A 22,473-nucleotide genomic window follows, 5' to 3' on the forward strand; every position below is an offset into this window, starting at 1 on the left:
ACTGTGGAGGCTACATTGTTGCCAACAGTCCACACACTGAAGGCGCCTAACTCGCCGCGAAGGGGGTCCTGAAAGGGCATTCCCTTCTCCCCTCTCGGCAAGTGGAACCGCAGGGTCCCGGCGCCTTTTGTCGCTTCCTTCGTGGTGAGTTAGGCGCCCTGAGGGGGCGGGCTGTTACAACAACGTGGCCTACACAGTGCTGCACCTAGCTTGTGGAATGAACTCAAGAATATATTAGTATGAAACTCTATGTGCATGGGGGCGTTCCGTAGCAGGCAGTCAAGAAGACTTCTATTATTGCTATACTTTCGCCTTCAAACCACGTAAGCAGACTTAAGTACCCGAGGAATTTCAGCAGCGGAGCTGTTTAAGCTTTCAGTTCTGCCGTGGAGCATTATACCAGAAAACTCAGAGCAGCCCAGCGCACGTGCGCCTCGTGGGGAACGAGCGGCGTCGGCCAGCTCGACCTTTGAGATACACTCTGCCCGGCGTTTGTGGCGCGTTCTCTCGCGTGCTGTTCTCGTCGCCAGTTCACGTGCGTTCGCGCCTGAAGCGGAGAGCCGCCCAGACGCCGAGTTCGCGAAGCCGGTTGCTGCCGGTTGTGGCGCGTGCTAACGCGGTCCACGTTTGGAAAAATGTGAAAAGCCTGCCGACGAAGCGATCCGGACCTGAGAGTCATGGAGAACTTTCATCGGCAAGTTCGGAAGTCCATCTGAGGTGCGACAGCCGGGTCTCCGACGAAGGGAAGAGGGGCCGCCCGTCCTGCTGTTTCCCCAGCCTTGCACCACTACTGCAAGCGCCGGCAATTTTTGTTGTTGTTGTTGTTGAACTAGAGTCCCGTTCACACTTGCGACAGAAGCGACGCGGTTTCTGTCGCGGCGACAAAAATTGGTCGCGACCAAACGACGAAAGCGGTGGCCAGACGACTAAAGCGACGGCAATCGCGTCGCTTCTATCGCTCCAGCCGCTAGTGCGAACCGACCTTAACGTATATTTGTCGCGTTCAGCTAAGCCTACATGAGGCAAGCGCCCGTAACTATCACTGAACACGGCGTGACGACGGCACGAACGTGCCGTAGTCAGTGTCGGCGCAAGTTGGGCTTCCAGCAGCCGCGCTTTGCAGTTACCGCATGGCCTCTCGACAACACGAAGCAGTGCAGTGCATGCGCACACGAGTCCCTTTGGGCGCTGTTGCGCTGCCGCGAGGGGCGCCTCCCCAGTGTCTCGCGCCCGAAATAGCTCGCCTTATCGAAGCTATTCGAGTCGTCGTCGTCGTCGTCGTCTCGTGTATTCCGTCGCCGGCTTTAGATTTTCTCCCTTGTGTGTTGTTTCCTGCGCTTCTCGTGCCTTTCCTCTGGCCTTCACGTTTATCCTCGAGTCTCGCGCGCCCAGCGCGTTTCCGCTTTTTATTGCCAGCGCCTCTACCCTCCAACTCGAAGCGGCCAAGTTTTTTTTCCTCCTGGGGCCCTTTGGACACTGCCCTAATCTCGCCTCGGTTTGCTCGCGCAATCTCACCTGCGGCTCGCGCAAGGACCGAGCCCATACTTTAGATAAGAAAGCGAACAACCACCGGGCTGAGACGACGTAGCTTCGACGGACGGACTCGCGTTCCGTTTTTGCGCAATGGCCGACATCGTCGCTTTTAGCATGCGATCGATGTCGTCACTCGCCCGAGCAAAAATAATGTAGGGTGAGGAACTTATCTCATTACGTGAAAGGTATTGACCGTGATGCCGCTCTATTGAGTGCCGTCAGCTTATCACCTGCCACCGCATCTCATTACGAGAGCGGTGCAATTACTTTTCTGCGGTCCTCGGTAAAAAGGCCGGCATAACTTCCGGGGGCTCAACCGGGGTCCTGAAAGTTGGTTTCCTTTTTTTTTTTTTTGTACGGGCTTTGGTATGTTTGGTGTGATGGTGAAAAAAAAAAGCCGGAATGCAGGGGAAGTCCGAAACGGCCCGAGTGTACAGGGTGGTGCGACGATAATTGGAACACTTTAAAAATTTTTCCTGAGCGAACCTCCGCCCTGTTCGCGCTCAAACTTCATACGAAGGTCGCATTTTGTTGTCTTTTTTTGTTTGACAGCGGAACAACGACGGTACTTGGCTGTTTATTCTGAAATTAAATAAAAACGATTTTCGCATATGGGAAATGGCGGCCGATTTGGACGTGCGAGCAGCGCAAGCTGATCTAGGAATCCAAGCTGATCCAGGCGTGTTCTTCACGTGCACGTGTCACGGGTAGCGTGCACAACTACTTTTTCAGCGCTGGTCTTCAGCGTAGCAGAATGCAATTTGAGGTCTAACCTTGCTGTTTAGCTAGGTTTATAAGGCGGCGCCCATGGGAATAATCTGTAAAACAGTCATTCGCCATAGTGCAAATGCAATGTGTTAGTCACGCCAGCATGTGACAAAGTGCCTTTAGAAATAAGTTTTCGTGAAGTAGATCACTTTCTTACAGCTTACGGAGCAGCTAGGATACAAAATGTGTCCTTGCTTTACACCAGGACATTGGTAAGGAGTACTTTGCTCACAACGTCCTGTGGAAGGTTTTCTTCTGAGTATGCCTCTTAAACTGTGTAGCCATCATCCTGCAAGGTTATAATAGATGCTGCTTGTCTTGCGGTAGATGAAATAAAGAGGAAAGAATTTCTTTAGAGGGTAAATTAGGTTAAATTTTGAGCAGTAGGAAGTAGTGATATTCCATTGCAAGATAAACCTGTACAGGCCGGAAGTTCTGGTGCAGTGCAAAACGTTAACTAAACGTGTTAATATGCTGCGCCCCACGTCTAAACCGACTTAACACATATGCCAAACTGCTTCCATTAATGAAAAGGATGCGCAGAATCGCATTTTACAATAAGAAAAATCACGTATCTTGGAAGAAAATTGGCTTTCCTGGGGCTCGAATCCGGGGCGTTCATTCCTAAGCCACGATGCTACCACTGGACTACTCAGGCAGAGCAGCGGAGTTCTTTTAGCATTTGCATATAAGAAGGGAATGAGTGTTCCGTGTGAAGCAGTGGGTGGTGCTTGGTGTGCACAGGAAATTCCGGGCTTGCGTATACCCGCAAGGGAACGGAATATCGCATCGAAGCATCATGATCTCTGTGGAGCTCTAGGCACTCTCTGGACGTTATCAAGGGTGCCCATCCGGCTGTTCTTCAAACCCCACACAGCACAGCATTTCGCACTCTTGATGTGTAGTACTTGTTTGTCCCCTGCAGTCTACGTGTACATCGGCAACTATCAGGACCTGCAGACCATGCTGACTGTGATGCGGATGCGCGGCCTGACGGACAAGGCGGAGTACCAGGTCATCATGATCGTCCACGACATCCACTCCTGGGTGGAGTTCAACATGAACTTTTTCAGTGAGCGGTTTTCTTCCTGCTTACCGCGATGCCTGTGAATGCAAGCACGGGCTCCTTTTTAGATGCTTAGAGGGGCCATGAAGGAAAAAAAATCCCAGGCCATCTCCATTGACGTGAAACCTGGTGAGGGGCTAAGCATGCAGTGTATAAGTGTATGCTTGGCACCTAGGCATTTTTGCCAATGGAGACGAAGCCGTTGGGGGGTATGGCTTAAGCTTGCTGTAAAAGTCTCTGGTCTTTGAAGCACGAAGCTCTATAGCGCGAGGCGTAATGGAGTGTCCCGGTGTTTTTTAGTACGCGTTACGAAGCGCTCCAGCGTGAGGCGTAAAGGAGTGTCCCTGTGTTTTTTTTTTTGTACGCGTTACGTTCTAGCGCGTGGCGTAAATGAGTTTCCTGGTGTTTTAGTACCGTGACTACATGAGATGAACGACGATTACGACGACGATGACGACAGGAGACGCCAACGACCGCAGCCCCTGAGGGGCTCCGCCCCTAAAAGACGGATTCATTACAAAGGCCGAGTTGTCCCAATAACGGTGGTACCAATTTTACCAAAAGCTTCAGACAATTAATGAAGATATTAATGAAACCAGATGAAGCAGTGGCAACTCCCCCAGCAACGTTCCGGCGACTTTTCTACATGTCGCAGAACCTTGTTTGTGCGATTGGTGGCCGACGACAGAAGCCACCGCCAAGTGACATGACTGGGGGATTGTGGAGGGCCCTCTAGACTGTTTCATCATATCGTTTGAATGCTTTAGCATGTAGTTAGCACACTGAAAATGACATTTTTAGTGCTAGCTTGTATTACATCACTCCTGCATCTATATGGCAGTGTGGCGCGCAATTTGAGTCTTGCAACGTCTCTTTCATTTGTTCGGTTAAACTAACATCTTTCGTTGGTGTAATGCAGCTGGGTGAACTACCAAAGGTTAGTTTCTTCAAACTGAACGAGTTGTATTTTGTCTTCATGGCTCCTTTGAGCATATTCATGTGCACTCAATAAGGAAACCATTCGATCCCTGTGTAAGGCTTGACGAGTCACACTTTCCCAGGAAAGAAATGTCATTCATAAAATGCCCTAGGGCACTGATATTTTCATCCACGGCTTCTTATATCGCTCCCTGGAAAAACGTCATTTTAGCAAACCAGCTATATGTACAGTGCTAAAACCGACTTCAATGAAGCCCCTGGTGTAGGAATAATTGAGTAATAACTAAAGCTCCTAGGCTCGTCAACCCTTACTATTAGGCTACGTGAATCGCCCCTGAAAAACTGTATTCCAAGAAAAGAATTTGGGTGTAATAATCGAAGCCAACTTCAAATTCCTTTTGTGTGTAGTCTGTAGCAGAGCTTACGCATTTATCCGACGTTCCAGTTTATAGTTTCTGCAATTTTTTCTTCAGTGTGCCTATTTCAAGCTGCAGTTGGCACGCAGCCTGTGGTTACCCTTTTGCCAAAAAGAAGCCGTCCACGCAGTTTGAATTGCTTTAGAGCAATCCTGTGGAGTGACCAAAGTCTATAGCAGAGTCCAGTATTAAAGGAAAGCCAACAAAGTCCGGCGATGCGAATAAAGATGTTCGCAACGTGTCCCGGTCTACATGTTGGTAACTAATTTGGCCCTGTCCATCCGTGACTTCGTGGAGTAGCGCAGAGAGGCCACCCGCAAGGACACTGCGAGGTCACTGGCTTAAAAAGTGATTATTACTGGTGACGGAGCTGGTGCAAACTTAAAGTGGCGGCACAACAGCAAGCGTCGGGATTGGAGATAAATCGCTGCCGGAAGTTGTATGCATTCCTTGTGGGATATCATATCCTATCAGGCAGTGCCTATTCTGTGGAACAGACCACAGGATAATATGCGGCATTATTCTGTGGATGAAACCACAGGTTAATACTCTTCGATTCCCGGCCGCGGCGGCCGCTTTTCTGATGGAGGCGAAAAGCAAAAACGCCCGTGTGTACGAGATTTCGGCGCACGGTAAAGATCCCCAGGTGGTCAAAATTAATCCGGAGCCCTCCACTACGGCGCGCCTCATCGCCTGCGTTGCGTCGGCGCGTTAAACCCCACAATCAATCAATCAATCAACAGGTTAATACTCGACTTTATTCTACCCGCCGCGGTGGTATGGCGTTGTGCTGCTGAGCCCTAGGACGCAGATTCAGTTCCCGCCCGCGGCAGCCGCTTTTCTGGTGGAGTCGAAAAGCGAAAACGCCCGTGTGTTTGAGATTTTGGCACACGTTAAAGATCCCCGGGTGGTGAAAACTAATCCGGGACCCTCCGCTACGGCGCGCCTGTGTAACATCGATGCTTTAAACCTCATAACCAGTCAATCAATCAATGGACCGTACCACGTAAAGTTGGCCTTTATTAATCTAAACCAACTTAAAGCATTCGAAACCACCCTGTTGATTTAGAAAAATAATGTGTAAAATTGAGATAAGAGAACGTTTTACAGTAAAAAAATCACTTTGAAAAAATAAAAAAAAGGTTTCGAACCCTGGCCGTTGGCATCAAAATGTGAGACTTTACCCTTGCGTCATGGAAGCCGATGAGCGTCCCTTTTAGCAGTAGCTCAAAGCAGAACATCATCCAGGGGTCTGGTCCACAAAATAAAGCTGAACAATATTCTGTAGTATATGGTCCGCATTATAGGCAGTGCAATCCTCTTCATCACCCAGTGAAGCAGCAGTGCATGCGGCACTAGTTAATCCCACAGCATAAGAGAGACTGAAACGAGTTCTCTCTCAAATAAATCTTACTGCTGGATCAAACGCCGTGCAGCTTTTTCTGGTCATGCACGTCTTGGTCCCAAGCTAGGTCACACTTGGTCATGTTTGTTAACTTGTCATGTCTAGACCACAATATATGCCCTGATTCCTTCAGTGGCAGGTAAACACCATGCAGGTAAATAGACTAACCACAGCGAAATATATCTAGTTGCCGGGTGGTTTTAATTAATAAGTGAGGGGCCCGAACTTAACACCTCTCCACCAAGAATATTGACCGTACACTACCTGTACTGACACCATAAACTCTGGCTGTGGGTTCTAAAAAAACCAAGACGGTCACTCCTAGCACTCGTAGACAGTCACTGAAACGAGTTCACTAACAAATTACTCTTACTTCCCGATCGCCTGCTGCATCAAATGCCGTAGAGCTTTGGCTTGTCATGCACATCTTGGTCACGGTTGTGGTTGTGACCTTGTAACATCTGGGTCACAATGTTCGCCTTTCTGTGGCATTCCCATGGGCATGCAGTCACAGTTGACAAGATGGACTTCCGTGCCCTGAGCGACGCCTGCAGCCAGCTGATGGTCATCCTGCCCAGGGCACCCGGTGGCGAGCTGTACGATTCCTTCACCGACAAGGTTCGCGAGTACAACGAGAAGGAGCCCTTCAAGTTTCCCCTCGGACCGTCCAAATTCAAGAAGGTACGGGTTTCAATGAGATCTCCAAGTCCAGCCGGCCACTTGGCGCCGTTGCTCCTATTGTAATCAACTTACGCCCCGTTCAAGTGTGTGCTAAGCAGGCACTTTTGTAAAGGGGCATCCTGTTTGAATTCAGAAAAAATTCCTCCCGGGATTTTCCGTCCACTCTGTTGGTGGCTGAAACAGCAGTCGAGGAATCACAACGACAAGGAAAGGGACAGGAGAACACAGGAGGGGAGTAAGGGGGTGCGAAAACACAACTTCTATGTACGGACAGTACGTTGTATATTGCTATAAGACTGGTAAGTCAGTGACAACAGTCAGCAGAGTACAATGCCACGGGTGTCAAAACACACTGTAGAGCACAAATGGCTCAGCCTTCTTAAAGGGACATACAACCGATTTTTGTCGAGTATGTGGTATTCTCTATCCAAAATGAAAGGGCATCACTTAAAGCACCTTGACGAGAAACGGTTTTGCTGATAACGCCCTAGAACTTTTTAAAATGAAATTTTTAGATCTACGAGCTGTATGTGTCCCTCCCAAAAATAATGGTGGCAACCATGACATAGAGTAGCTTGGCCACATACTTTTGTCTGTATGCGAAATAAAAAAACGTTATTTAAAAACTTGTCCCCAGCTAAAAAAGTTAGAATCACAGTCTTTCCTGTTTCTTTATGTGTTTTTTTAATGCAACGGTTTATTTTGCACGAATGCGCCATCTGTTGGTATAGACGATAGGTAGAATCTGGCTTCACGTTCTGGAGGTGGGAAGTTCGATTCTCCCCGGGCACGTCGTTTTTTTTTTAAGCTGCCGTTGGCGTATTTGGAATCTGAAATCAAATGTTTTGGCAGAACAAATGGCCCTGGCTCAGGCAGAATCGTCAAAGCTCCTGTGCACACCGGTGCACACCGGGGCACACCGGTGCGCCTTTTCATCCTCGATAAACCGCACTGGTGTGCACCGTCCGCCCTCGATAAACCGGGGCGCACCGTCGCGGGGCAGTTTTTGGTTGCACCGCCGCGCACCAAGAGAGTCGACGGTGCGCCGGGGCGCAATCCCGAGATGCATCGCGGACGACGCCGGCGAAGGGGCTTCCTCCGCCGTCTGCTGCAGCGACGGCGCATCGCCGCACTCGTGTCAAGGCGGGAGGAGCTGTGTATTGTTGCTGACAAGGATGGCGTGCTTGTGAATTCATCGGGCAACGATGCGACAGGCTCTTAACGGGCGGTAACAACGGCCAGAGATTGTAAATGAGGACGCGAACTTCGTGTACTTCAAAGACGGCTGCATGCATTGCCAGACAGTTGGGGATTGACATTCGTTTCGTTAGATCGAATTATCATGAACTGTCACCGGAGTGCCTAGGCTTGTTTTGCTGTAACGGAAGGGCGGAACAAAGCAGGCACTCGCATTATGGCTCAAACGAAGATGAGAAGCAGCTTGTATGTAGCTGTTTAGTGGAAGCGGTGGCGGTGGTGGCGGTACGTTGTTCCGCATGTGTGACGGATTTAAGTTGTGCGTACATATAATCATTGGCCTTCAATAAATACCACTTTCTAATAGCGCTGTGTCTCATTACAGTGCTGTATTGCTACTTGTGAACGTTTTTATGAGTTGATTTCTTAGATTAAGAGATGGCGCCTGGGTAGAACCGCCCCGTTTGTGCTCGATCAACGCTCCGTGCCGGTACGCACCGTCGTGGGGCACTGTGCACCGCGCCGGTTTTGGGGGCAACACCGGTGTGTGTTTATCGAGGACACTATGAATGCTGCTGTTGATTCTGGGCATGGAGAATCAGTTAGCCACACTGAAAGCAACCCAGTGACGGCGGGCGGCGTGTCTTCAAAATTGTCAAAATAATGTTTAGAAATACATATACAATTTAACCTTGTACAAATACCTGTGTTAAAAGGTTTTCAATACGTAAACGTTTCAGCAGTTACAGTAGCTGCTAGATTTGCAGGTCACGTGACAGGGACACATTGTAGTGTAAAGTTTCGGCATTACGAACCGCCACCCTTCCCATTTTAGGAAGTTTGGTGCCTAATTAAAATTATTTCCGCCAATTTGTTTAGAAATTCTTTGTGGTTAGCGGGCTATATAAAACACTGGATTTCATATGAGCTAGAGAACATATACACGAAAAAAATCGGTTGTCCCTCCCTTTACGTTTGTTGCATATTGCTGCTAGACTGGTAAGTCAGTGACAACAGGCAGTAGAGTGCAACGCCATGGGTGTTAAAATACACTGTAGAGCACAATTGGATCAGCCTTCTTAAGTTTGTTGCATCTTGCTCCAAGACTGGTAAGTCAGTAACAACAGTCTGTAGAGTACAATGCCGCGGGTGTTAAAATGCACTGTAGAGCAGAAATGGCTCAGCCTTAAGTTTGTTGCATATTGCTGCTAGACTGGTAAGTCAGTGACAACAGGCGGTAGAGTGCAATGCCATGGGTGTTAAAATACACTGTAGAGCACAATTGGCTCAGCCTTCTTAAGTTTGTTGCATCTGGCTCCAAGACTGGTAAGTCAGTAACAACAGTCAGTAGAGTACAATGCCGCGGGTGTTAAAATATACTGTAGAGTACAAATGGCTCAGCCTTCTTAAGTTTGTTGCATCTTGCTCCAAGACTGGTAAGTCAGTAACAACAGTCAGTAGAGTACAATGCTGCGGGTGTTAAAATACACTGTAGAACAGAAACGGCTCAGCCTTAAGTTTGTTGTATATTGCTGCTAGACTGGTAAGTCAGTGACAACAGGCAGTAGAGTGCAATGCCATGGGTGTTAAAATACACTGTAGAGCACAATTGGCTCAGCCTTCTTAAGTTTGCTGCATCTTGCTCCAAGACTGGTAAGTCAGTAACAACAGTCAGTAGAGTACAATGCCGCGGGTGTTAAAATACACTGTAGAGCAGAAATGGCTCAGCCTTACGTTTGTTGCATATTGCTCCAAGACTAGTAATTCAGTAACAGTCAGTAGAGTACAATTCACGGGTGTTAAAATACACAGTAGAGCACAAATGGCTATGACTTCTTAGGTTTGTTGCATCTTGCTGCAATACTGGTAAGTCAGTGACAACGGTCTGTAGAGTACAATGCTGCGGGTGTTAAAATACATTGTAGAGCAGAAATGGCTCAGCCTTAAAGGGCCCCTGAGATGGGGGTTTTTGGGGGGTCGATGGTATCGGAGCGCAACGGCTATTTCTTAAACTAATCGTGACGCGTTAGTGCACTCTTGATTTAATCAATTTTTTACGAGCGTAAAAACATCAGAAAGCTACAAAAAACATCTGTTGTGTGTGTGTGCTTTTACACAGTCACACATATTTGTTTTATACCGGAGTGTAAAGCACTTACACACCGGGCCAAGCCGGGCTTGACGCTCCTCCGTTCTCAGCGGAAGGATACAGTGAGCGCAGGAGCAACGACGCTTGCAGCGTGACCGCTCAGCGCTCCGTGTCTGGTGTCAGAGTATCATCAGTTTTCTTTGCATTTGCTTTCTTGGACGCTGTACCCGAAAGGATTGTTTGCACCATCTGTGTTTCGAGCGTAGCCTCGCCGTTGTTTCAGAGGTGGTAACGAACGGCGCGCCAAGGGAGCGCCGCGCCGACGACGAAGGCGGACATAGGCGTGCGCACAGGGGGGCAGGGGGGGCGGCCGCCCCCCCTAATCATCTGAAGGGGGCGCCAAATTGGCCCATATTTTGCCAATGTAACACATTAAAGTAAAAATTTCTGCTCAGAAATATTTTGTATGTGTTGCAATTTCATCGCATTGAAGGAGGAGGAGGAGGAAAAACTTTATTGGAATCACCGGCAGCTAGGACGTGGCCGCTACGTCGCGGATACCTGCCTGGTACTTGGGCCTACTCACGCTTCCCAGGTGGGGTTGCGTTTTCAGGCCGCTGGCGTGCCAGGGCAGCCTTCGCCTGCTGGACGGCCTGGATTTGGGCACTGTAGTCTTTAGCGTTCATAGCTTCTGTGATATGAGAGGGCAGAGTTCCTTGCGCTGCCTCGGCAGGCTGTGTCCTGCAGTTCCAGAGTATATGGCGGAGTGTCACACGCGCACTATCACATACACGGCACATTTCACTTTCGTATACACCGGGGCACCATCCCTCTTTGCACTGCGTTCGGACCGCTAGGCCTTCAGTGGGAAGAGGTCGGGAGTTGCTGTAAGAGGGTGGGGGGGGGGCGCAGTGGTAAGACTTTGCCCCCCCCCTAATCGAGAACTCTGCGCACGCCTAAGAAGGCGGATCTCCGCACGCAGCGTTTGGACGACGCCGGGCACTGCTCGTGATCATGAGGCGCACGCTCAAGTGCGCTCACGCGGGCTGAATAAATCAGTTCAAGCCCAAACGCTGTCGCAGCTGATTCTCTGCGGCGGTCGCGACAAGGGCAAGAGCATGCTCATATCCCGTAACGACAACTGCCAAAGAGTTTAATTTCATTGCTTCCCATCAAGTCATGATCGCAGGAAAGTGTGGTTTGCTGCACCGGCCTTCTGAATGAACCTGTTGCCTAGTGTCCTTAGCGCGCTTTACCGTTTACCGTGTTAAATGAAGCAAGAGTAGCCGTTTGCCGCTGAAAACGAAAGGATTGCACTCTGCTGTTTCTGCATTCCGGCTACCGGCTCTGCCGAGTAGCGACATCTGGCGAATTTGTCTCAAAGCAAATTACACAAACGTTTGTTGCCCAGAACTGTTCGCTTACGCTTTAAATAGCTTGAATCTTGGACGTCTTAGATTGAACTCTCACAATACAATAATTTTTTTTGAAAGAGCCGTATACTTCTGCTGTAGAGCTTAAAAAATCGAAAACATGACGTTGACGCCAGCGTCTAGTGGGACCAAGTATTGCATTAACCAGAATTCACGCCACCGCTAAATATTTCGATATAAAATGAGTAAGATATATTGTAATTATTCCGCAGTTACCTATATTACCTTGCCCAAGACGATTTTGAAAGCATAAAAGAGCTATGCTAGTTCATAAAGGCATTTGAACCATTGGAAGCATGGGAAGCTGGAGTAGGGGCGGAAATTTTGCTCGCTCATTCTAAAAAAATTTGTCATTTATCGTGCTCCTGATCATCATTTAGCAAGAATGTAGTAAACAACATCAACTAAGATTGCTTGCATGAAGCGCCGAGCGCAGCGCATTTGCTGTGCCGTAAAGTTCCGGAAGAACGCCCACCCAAATTTAAGTACAGTGATATCAAGTGAAAAATACGAGATGGGCGAAATTTCGGGTCAAGCGCGGAAAGGACGAATAAGTGACCGCATCTACACATAAAGAGATGATTCGGGTTTTTTTTTTTTTGTTCACTCATCAGCGCTAAAGCCATGGATTTTACGGGGTGGGCGCGCGTCTTTCAGTAAATTGAATATTTCACCCGTAAAAGGGGGTGGGCGATGTTTCGGGGGAGGGCGTTCACTCGGAACTTTCCGGTAATCTAATCAAAACGCGAGCGTACATTTCGCCGGCGCAGGGGGCTCGCTACTACAGTCGCTACAAATTCTAGCCTCTGTATTGCTATGTAGCGACGGTAAAAATAAGTTACCGTTCACGGAAACTCTCGCGCATGCAAGGTCGACTTCCGCAATCACCAGTATCTCCTGCTCAAAGTCCGTAAGGACTGAAAAGGTAGCTTTAAAAAAAAAAAAAAGGACGTCGTCGTCTCATGTGCGACCCACTCGCTGAAGTAACCGTGGTAACGACGACGCTCTAAACCAAACCGCCGCCGTCAAAAATCGCGGACATTCCGGCGGCCAACCATGAAATGAGTGCTTCGCCTCGGACGAGGTCGGACTATGTCGTCATCGCAAGCCGCCGAGCCAACAAATAGTTCTGTCTCGTCGGGGTAATAACTTTTGTTAGCGTGAGCGAATATGCTTACTATTTCTGGACTTGTTTCTACAAGAACTATAGAGTAGTTTTCTGACACAAACAAAAACACTTTGAAATCCATCTCAGGGCCCCTTTAAGTTTGTTGCATATTTCTCCAAGACTGGTAATTCAGTAAGTCAGTAGAGTACAATTCACGGGTGTTAAAATACACAGTAGAGCACAAATGGCTATGACTTCTTAGGTTTGTTGCATCTTGCTGCAAGACTGGTAAGTCAGTGACAACAGTTAGTAGAGTACAATGCTGCGGGTGTTAAAATACACTGTAGAGCAGAAATGGCTCAGCCTTCATAAGTTTGTTGCATATTGCTGCAAGACTGGTAAGTCAGTGACAAGTCAGTAGAGTAAAATGCCACGGGTGTTAAAATAAACTGTAGAGCACAAATGGCTCGTCCTTCTTAAGGGGACCCAGAAAAGCCTTCTGTAAAAGTTACAAAAGGCCTTTATTGTCGCGTAGCACCAATATAGTGATGCAATGCCGTTGGAATTATTCATCTACATTCAGTATTAGCTGCGCCAGAAGCAATTAAATGCACCTCTCCACACTTGCCGATCGACTCCTCCTCCCTCTCTACTTCCTTCAAAGCAGCTGGAAACACTGGGAATAGCCATGGGACATCGCGATGCTCGACTTCCGTGCGCGCTAGCTACATTCCTGCGCCCAGGCACACGTCAATCGCTGCGGACCCGCCTTTGCCGCCTTTGCCTCGGGATCGCGCAGGAAGGGGGAAGAGCAGCCAGAAGCCAATGGCAGTGACGCCGTCGGCGGCCGACCTCGCCGGCAATTGGGCGAATCAGGGGACGCCTTCGCCGTTGCGTCAGCCGCGGTCGGCTCGCTGCGGCGTCGCGCTCATCAGCTGAGAAAGGCGATCTTCAAAAATTGTTTACAAATTATCCGTACACCGTATGGGGCTCACACTTGGCTCAAAAATCCCCCGTTATGTGTTCTACCACCTGAATGCATTTGATTGCCACCTTCACAAAGCTTTTCGGAGTACCTTTAAGTTTGTTGCGTATTGCTGCAAGACTGGTAAGTCAGTAACAACAGACAGTAGAGTACAATGCCACAAGTGTTAAAATACACTGTAGAGCACAAATGGCTCATCCTTAAGTTTGTTGCATATAGCTGCAAGTCTGGTAAGTCAGTGACAGCAGTCAGTAGAGTACATTGCCACGCGTGTTAAAATACACTGTAGAGCAAACGACTGAGCCTTCTTCAGTATGTTGCATATTGCTGCAAGACTGGTAAGTCAATGACAACAGTCAGTAGAGTACAATGCCACGGGTGTTAAAATACACTGTAGAGCAAAATGGCTCAGCCTTCTCGGTATGTTGCATACAGTCAAACCTCGGTACAACGAACACCACATTAACGAACTTTTCAGATTAACGAGCGTTTAAGAAATCCCACGCCGACTGCTTATAGTTGTAATGTAAAATTATTTCACTACAACGTACTTCAGAATAGCGAACGTTTCAAAATAACGATCGTTTTATTTAGTTCCGTGCCATGTTAACAACACCTCATTACTACGAACTCATATTTTCAAGGCCGGAGACTCTTAGAAGTCCGTTAAACAATCGCGGCAACCGGGGCAGTGTGCTAGTAGACGACACGGCAAAGCGCAGCGAAGAAGAGGACGTCTTGCAACTTGCTCTGCGGAATGCGGCAGCCGATGCAAGAGGGAGAAAAAATGAAGCATGGGTAGCCTTCTCCATCTCGAAAGCCGCGGCCACGCTATTCGCGCTCACCCCAACTTTTTCTACGTTCCGCCGCTGCTCACATGGCTTGCTGGATCTTCACGGACATCAGCGGAGCTAACAACAGAGGACATTGCCCAGACCGTGACCGTTCAGGATGAAGAAGTGAAGATGGCAGCGAGGATGGCATGAACAACGATGCCTCTGAGGGTACCGCAGCAGCACTCGAAGACTACGACGAGCACGCGACGACTGCGGATGTGGTGGACAGCATACAAAAACTCCGCACATGTCCGGGGAAAAACCGCACGGCCACTGATTCACTCCCCAGGAATGTGTAAGAGTTTGAGTCCTTCGTGCTAGGAAGCTTGTGCTACTCGCGCTAGATGAAAATCGCCAACCACTTTAAATAAACGTGCATTGTTTCATGATCACTAGTGCATTTTTTTTGGTGAAAAATGACTCCAAGGATGCACTGCTGTACACGTAGGTCGTTTTAGGCATTGAAATACTATTTGTTTTCTTAAATTTTGCGATTTTCACTATAACGACCTTTCACAATAACGAGCAATTTTCCACGGTCCCCTGAAGTTCGTTATATCGAGATTTCACTGTATTGCTGCAAGACTGGTAAGTCAGTGACAAGTCAGTAGAGTACAATGGTTCACAACATATGGTTCACAATGTTCAAACACGCAAAATAGAGCCTGAAAACCATACAGTTCCGGAAACACATTGAAAACCTGCCAGCTGCAAGCCTGTGGCCACGAGATGGCGTTGAGTGTCTAGCGGTGGCAGGAAAGCCGCATCCCCGAATCTAAGCTGACCCCCGACTTTCATAAACGACTTTTTTTGAAAAAGTATCAGCCTAGATTCGAGTAAATACAGTATATGATTAGTAAGTAGCGGGCTCGAGCTGTGTTATAATATCTCAGTTATGGCTTAGCCAGGACAAAGCCTGTGGTTGAAGCATCATAGTTGAAAAGCGAAATTGCCTGAGATCAGTAATGCTGTCGTGTCATGCCTGTCCATCTCCACACATCATGTGATGTAGTCAGCCTGTGTGTAAACGTGAATTTCATGATGGTACATGTGGCCATGAGCCCATCAAGGTATCAGAGTGCTTAGCTTATGGAGAAAATGTTTCTTTCCTTACTCTTGTCAGTTGTACAGGCCACGTGTGCGTGCATGCGGTGCATTCACGTGTGCTGTACTCATATCCCATCACTCTCTTATCACTCTCTCTCTTCCTCTCTCTCACTCTCTCTCTCTCTTCCACACTCGCAACAATGCAGCACATCACGGAGTACGCGTCGTACCTGTATGACTCAGTGATGCTGTATGCCAACGCTGTGAGCAAGCTGATCTCCAAGAACCACAGCATCACCGATGGCCGAGCTGTCATGCAGGAGATCAAAGACATGAAGCGGTACAAGAGTGAGTATCATCACCTCAGGTTTTCATGGCCACGTATTACAAACAAAAAAAAACTCGTAAGTGAATTTGTTGAACTTGCATCTGTCGCTGCATTCTGATTTATCATTTGACTACTTTGGCAGTGGTACCAATGGCAGTGGCTCAGTGGCTATGGCATTGTGCTGCTGAGCTCAAGGATGTGGGTTCCATCTCGGCCACGGCAGCCGCTTTTCTGATGGAGGCAAAAAACGAAAACACCCGTGTGTCGAGATTTCGGTGCACGTTAATACCCCAGGTGGTCAAAATTAATCCAGAGTCCTCCAATACGGTGAAAATCATAGCTGATGGTTAGCTTCGGCGCGTTACACCCCAAAATCAATCTACTTTGGCAGTGGGCGTGTGCATTAGTTTATCTGCTACGGACGGCGGAAGAGGACACACCATGCACCGTTTGCAGCTGCGAACTGCACTGGCTACCGCAACAATGTCAAACTGGTTTGCGGTTTGTTTTGGGGCTGCCCTAGCCTTCAGGATTTATTTTCACCCATTTGATGGTTAATACTACCGGCTTTTTGTTTGTCCCCATCAAGATTCTATGGGTCAAACATACGAACAATCCGCTAACTTAAGCCCTGCAGGTTTGCCTTTACTATATACCATAACCTGACACTCGTTTACCCAAACAAAGCTCTTTTCCTGCCTGGTAACCACTTCACACTATACGTGGATGAAATCTGTATATGGAGTGCCGGAAGACGCCTTCTCCTTACTGAGCAAGGTTGAGGTGTTTTCACGAAATTGCACTCTTATGCAGATAGTATTTTCACTGAAACCTCACATGTATTGTATTTCGTGACCAACCAAGTGGATACAGCAGGTAACCTTCTTAAAGTGGTTGCACGTGGGATGCAAGAATGTGACAGAAGCGTCGTAGGAAGTGACAGAAACTGTGTTTTGTAGGACGGAGTGCACATTCCTCCCAAGTGTGGTAGCAGGGGTATTTTTTGGCCGTACCATATATTTGCGCGCATAACCCGCCCCTGCATATAGTCCGCACCCCCACTTTCAGCCCGCTGGAAAAGAAACAAAAATCATCTTGTATTGCCCGCACATTTCATACAGGAAAGGCTGCACCAAAGCTACTGCTCAAGCAACACATCACATACTGTGTAAACAGAAAAGGCATATATTTAGCAGGTAGAATGCACTGACTACTAGGCGAAAGTCACAATTCACAGATAAAATTCAGTTGTAAGAGTGCGCTCGTCCTTGTTTTTTCTTCGTTGTCCTTGTACGTTTTGCACAATCGTTTCCATGGAAGGCTTAGTTAGTGTTACTGCGTAGGAGCATCACGGCACAACGCGCATTGCCGTGAAGCCACGCTAAAGGAAAGACCCCGTGTATTATCCGCACCCCTACTTTGCCAGTGAAATTTTTGCATTTCTCTTGTGGTTTATACGCACGAAAATACGGTGTGTACAATTGTGGAAATTTCTTTTTTGTGACTGAAGGAGTTGACAGAGCCGGGATGCATTGGTCCACAGGCACGACAGGCAGCTATGCATGTTTGCACTATCATGATACATTGAAATATGAACAACGGAGGGCGTGGCTTTCAGTACATGCCACGCATCCTGGCGACAAGCTGCATATGCGCGGTGGTGAAAGGGAACGGGGAAAGCAGGCATCCACCTATCAAGATGCCAATGAACCGACTGCCACACGTGAGCCACGCTCATAGAGCGAGCTCCCGCTGGCTGCGCTTGTGGCATGCTTCTTTCTCTTTATTTAAACGCAGTACAAACAAGGTACAAGAGTCCGTGTGCATCCTAGGTATGCAAAGACCGTCGTTCGGCATGTGAGCATTTTGGTTTGTGTTCTCGTCTCATTTGGCGCGCATGCTCCCGAGTGTTATCTAACTTCGTTGCTGCGCTGAATGAAAACCGCACACGCAGCTTATTCTTTTTTATTATTTTATGCTGTGCGCCCAACAAACGATGGAAACACTGTAGTCTTTGTATACCAAGGTTGTTCATGAACTCTCGTAACTTGTTCCTATTGTGCATACACAGCCTGTTGCCAGGATGCACCACATGTACAGAAAGCCATACGCTCTGTTCCTATTTCAATGTATCACGATAGTGCAAACGTGCATAGGTGCCTGTCGTGCCTGTGGACCAATGCATCCCGGCTCTGTCAACTTCTTTTGTCATGCGCATCTGATCCCTGGCGAAATTTGTAGAAACGTCCACAGGCACCTGTCACGCCTGTGACAAGTGCATTCCCGCTCTTCAATGTATTCCCGCATTCCCGCTCTTTGCATTTAAATGTATTACAATAGCATAAATTTTCAGTGGGTATCAGGCGTGTCTGCGATGAAACAAGAGGACAGAGTAGGTGATGCATTGGTCATTGCAGGTGTGACGGGTGCATACGTAGATTTGTACAAATACTGGCTGGGTATTCAACATTAATGAAATTATGGGACAAACCAAGCCGACAGAGTAGGAAGATTGGTCAGAGGCGTGGCGGGTGCTTACGAACATTTTTACAAATTTTCTCTAAGTACTGGGTGCGTATCAAATTTTGTGAAAAAACAAGTTGATGGAATGAGCAGTGCATTGGTCATAGGTGTGGTGGGTACTACGCACGTTTGTACTAATTTTTGCCAGTATTCAGGTGTGTATCATATCCTGTGGCAAAACAAGTCAACATAGTGTGTAAGCATTCATCACAGGCATGACGGCTGCTTACACGCAAGTGTACAAATTTTTGCCAGGAATCAGGCACGTATCGTATTCTGCGACGAAACGGGTCGACAGAGTGAGAAAGTATAGGTCATGGGCATGACGACCACCTGTGCACGTTTTTACAAGTTTTCACCAGAAGTTGGACACATATCATATTGCCGCGAACCATACATTGGGTTTGTTTATTTGTGTTTTGCTTTTACCGCCCGGCTGCGCCGGTCTGTGTTGTCTCTGCGCCAAGGGAAGCGCGTGTTCCATTCTTTCTTTCTGTGCCGCATGTGTTATCTGTTGTGATAGGGAGAGCATTCCGATCTACCATGAACAGCCCAGAATAATCTTTTTGGATCTACTATGTTCTCGATGCGAATCGACGTTTCGAGAACCACGCGCGCCAAAAGATAAAAAGCCTGCAGTGCGGACGCCGGGGCATTCGATTCGACGACACTCGCCTGTGCAAGTCACTGTGTTGACCGCTGCTTCGCCGCCTCTGTATTCTTTTGAGTTGTTAGGGGAGCACAAGTTCGCTCCAATAAACGTGTTTCTCATTCAAGACAACTGCATTGTCCTTGTCTTCGTGACATCTGGTGGAGGTGCGGGGTACGCACCCTTCATGCCCACTACAACCTCGGGAAGCCGCCAAGCCAGTCCAACAAGAGCCAGCCTCCGCCTGCAAGATTTACCACCCGAGTTCGGTTTGATGCCAGAAGGGCCCAAGAAAAGGAACGCTGCAACCAACACCATGGTGCAAGAAACAACGTCGCCAATCGTCCTGCAGCAGCCCCGGGAACCGCCATCGTTCCGGGGAGCCCCCGCTGAAGACCCCGAAGAATGGTTGGAGAAGCTGGAGCGCGTCCGCATCTTCAACAGGTGGGACGACGAAGAAACTTTCCGGCATGTCTTCTTTTACTTAGAAGATGCTGCTCGAACTTGGTTCGAGAACCATGAGAGTTCTTTGACCGACTGGACTCACTTCAAAAGGGAGTTCCTTAAGACATTCACTACCGTTGTGAGAAAAGAGCGAGCTGCGTTTATGCTTGAGACTCGGGCACAACACCCCAACGAAGGAGTCGTGATCTTCGTTGAGGAGATGAAGCAACTATTTCGCCGCGCGGACCCCGAAATGACGGAAGAAAAGAAGTTACGCTTCTTGATGTGCGGTGTGAAGGAGGAGCTGTTTGCTGGACTTGTCCGCAACCCGCCCAAAACCATCGCTGAATTCGTGACCGAAGCCAGCACGATTGAGAAGGCTCTCGAAATGCGTGCTAAGCAGTATGACCGGAACTTTGTTGGCGCAGCCAGTGCGAACTACGTCGACAACATGCGGATTCCGGCTGATAGCCTACGCGAGACCATCCGCGCAGTAGTGAGAGAGGAGCTGCGGAAACTTTTCCCGACGACGCCGCAACCCAAAGTCGCTTGCCTAACTGACGTGATCCGGGAAGAAGTTCAAAACGCTTTGGGAACTTCTGTGGCATCCGAAGTACACTGCGAGCCCCAAGCTATGACGTACTCCGCGGCTGTTCACCGACCCCGCCCTGCTCCAACACGTCGTCAAGAGGCCCCGCCCTACCGCCGCCCACTGTCGAACGCCCGACCCCCGGTAGCACAAACCCAGACGCCGAGGAAGACTGACGTATGGCGAACACCGGATAATCGTCCTCTGTGCTACCACTGCGGAGAGGCCGACCACATCTACTGTCGCTGCCCATACAAGAGACTCGGACTACGTGGCTTCTCCGCCGACGCACCACGCCCCCGACCCGGCCAGCACCCATCTGAGATTGAAGAATACCTGTCGAACACCAGCCGTGGACCAGCCCGTTTCAACCGTTCGCCGTCGCCCTACCCGTACCAGTCGCCGGACCGCCGTAGCAGTGCTGACTTCGCACGTGGAAGGTCTCCCAGCCCACGCGGGGGAAACTAAAGGCGGCAACTTCTGGAGGTGAAGTTGCTCTACGGCGAAAAACTGGAAACCCTCCAACGGCGCAAGGACGCGCTGAAGACAGTGATTCATGACATGCCCTCATCCCGACGACCCGACCTAACCCTAACGAGACTCCCGAACACGACGACAGCTACACGGCGCGACGCGTACCCGACCTGACCGAGACGTCCGTTGAGAAGACGACGACAACGACGATGCACAGTGCCCGACGATCAACACGTAGAAGCAGAGATACGACGCCCCGACGAACCCGGAACTCGAGGAAGACTGCATCTGACGTCAAGGTGTCCATCGACGGCTTTGACGTAGTCGCCCTCGTAGACACGGGAGCTGACTATTCGGTAATGAGCGGACCATTTGCGTCTAAACTGAAGAAAGTTATGACCAGATGGGACGGTCCGCACATACGCACAGCAGGAGGCCACCTCGTGACGCCAAGTGGAACGTGCACATCGCGCGTCACCATAGATGGCACAACGTACCCTGCGGCGTTCGTCGTTCTGCCTAACTGCTCCCGCGACGTAATTCTTGGAATGGACTTTTTGATGGACAATGGTGCAATAATCGATCTGCAGACTAAGTCAATAACTTTTTCCCCGAATCACTCCATGACGCCGGAACCGAACCCTGAACGACGTGCTGCTGTAAGGATTGCCGATGATCATGTCACCCTGCCACCCCGCGCAAGCCTGATGGTCGCAGTCTTCTGTGAAGATGCTGCTCCTGACGTCGACGCTATCGTAGACACTGATCAAAGGGTGCTTCTCGACCGTGGTGTGTCTGTCGCAAGAGGCATTGCGCGCTTCAAGGAACACCAATCGCACATTTTGGTTACTAATTTCACCGAGGATTACCAGCATTTAAACAAGGGCGCGGCAATTGCATTCCTCGAAGAAACGCAAAAAGCAAGTGACGTGATCGCGGTCGCCGACTTTGAACGCACACCCGGAGAAACCTTCAAGCTCCCGCAGGCATTCGACGTGAATCCGGCGCTACCGCAAGAACAACAGAAAAAATTATTGGCTTTGCTGCGTCGCTATAGCGAATTTTTTTCGTCGAGCGCAAAACTACGTCAGACCCCTCTAGCAAAGCACCGAATAATAACCGAAGATGGAGCCCGACCTACCCGACAGTCACCGTACCGCGTCTCTTCACACGAACGGGAAGCCATCCGGACTCAAGTCGACGACATGCTCAGCGATGACATTATACAGCCATCGAAAAGCCCCTGGGCTGCGCCCGTCGTACTCGTAAAGAAAAAAGACGGCACATTAAGGTTTTGCGTTGACTACTGGCGACTAAACAAAATCACGAAAAAGGACGTGTACCCCCTCCCCCGAATCGACGACGCCCTCGACCACCTCTGCCACGCGAAGTACTTCTCATCGATGGACCTGAAGACCGGCTACTGGCAAATTGAAGTGGACGAGAGAGACCGAGAGAAGACTGCATTTATAACCCCAGACGGCCTATACGAGTTCAAGGTGATGCCGTTTGGGCTGTGCACAGCACCAGCGACGTTTCAAAGAGTCATGGACACTGTGCTAGCTGGCCTTAAGTGGCAGACCTGCCTCGTATACCTCGACGACGTAGTGGTATTCGCCCGGACTTTCGACGAACACCTTGCAAGGTTGGAGTCTGTACTCGAGGCCATTCGTACGTCGGGGTTGACGCTGAAGCCTGAAAAGTGCCGTTTCGCATACGGGGAACTCAAGTTCTTGGGCCACGTCGTCAACGCCGCGGGAGTCCTACCTGACCCGGCAAAAACTTCAGCCATTGCGAACTTCCCAAGGCCGAAAGACAAGAAGGGCGTGCGAAGATTTCTCGGGCTGTGCGCATACTACCGGCGCTTCGTCGCAAACTTCGCACGCATTGCAGAGCCACTCACGCGCTTGACGAAAGATAGCACCCCTTTCAACTGGGAAAACGACCAAGACAAAGCATTCTG

At 49.2% G+C, this 22,473-nt stretch overlaps 1 protein-coding gene across 2 annotated transcripts in view; it reads left to right on the top strand.

The window, feature by feature from the left end:
- LOC144138429 (receptor-type guanylate cyclase Gyc76C-like) overlaps positions 1-22,473 on the top strand; it is a 326,776-nt gene that overhangs the window by 247,984 nt on the left and 56,319 nt on the right. For both annotated transcript variants that reach the window (XM_077670703.1, XM_077670704.1), the window contains exons 6-8: positions 3,227-3,373; positions 6,636-6,808; positions 15,710-15,851. In XM_077670703.1, the coding sequence (XP_077526829.1) occupies positions 3,227-3,373; positions 6,636-6,808; positions 15,710-15,851 (462 nt within the window). The remainder of the gene's footprint in view (positions 1-3,226; positions 3,374-6,635; positions 6,809-15,709; positions 15,852-22,473) is intronic.

This window comes from Haemaphysalis longicornis, unplaced genomic scaffold, assembly GCF_048455015.1.
Source record: "Haemaphysalis longicornis isolate Haplotype H1 unplaced genomic scaffold, Haemaphysalis longicornis Haplotype H1 scaffold_5, whole genome shotgun sequence".
Taxonomy (NCBI): Eukaryota; Metazoa; Arthropoda; class Arachnida; order Ixodida; family Ixodidae; genus Haemaphysalis; species Haemaphysalis longicornis.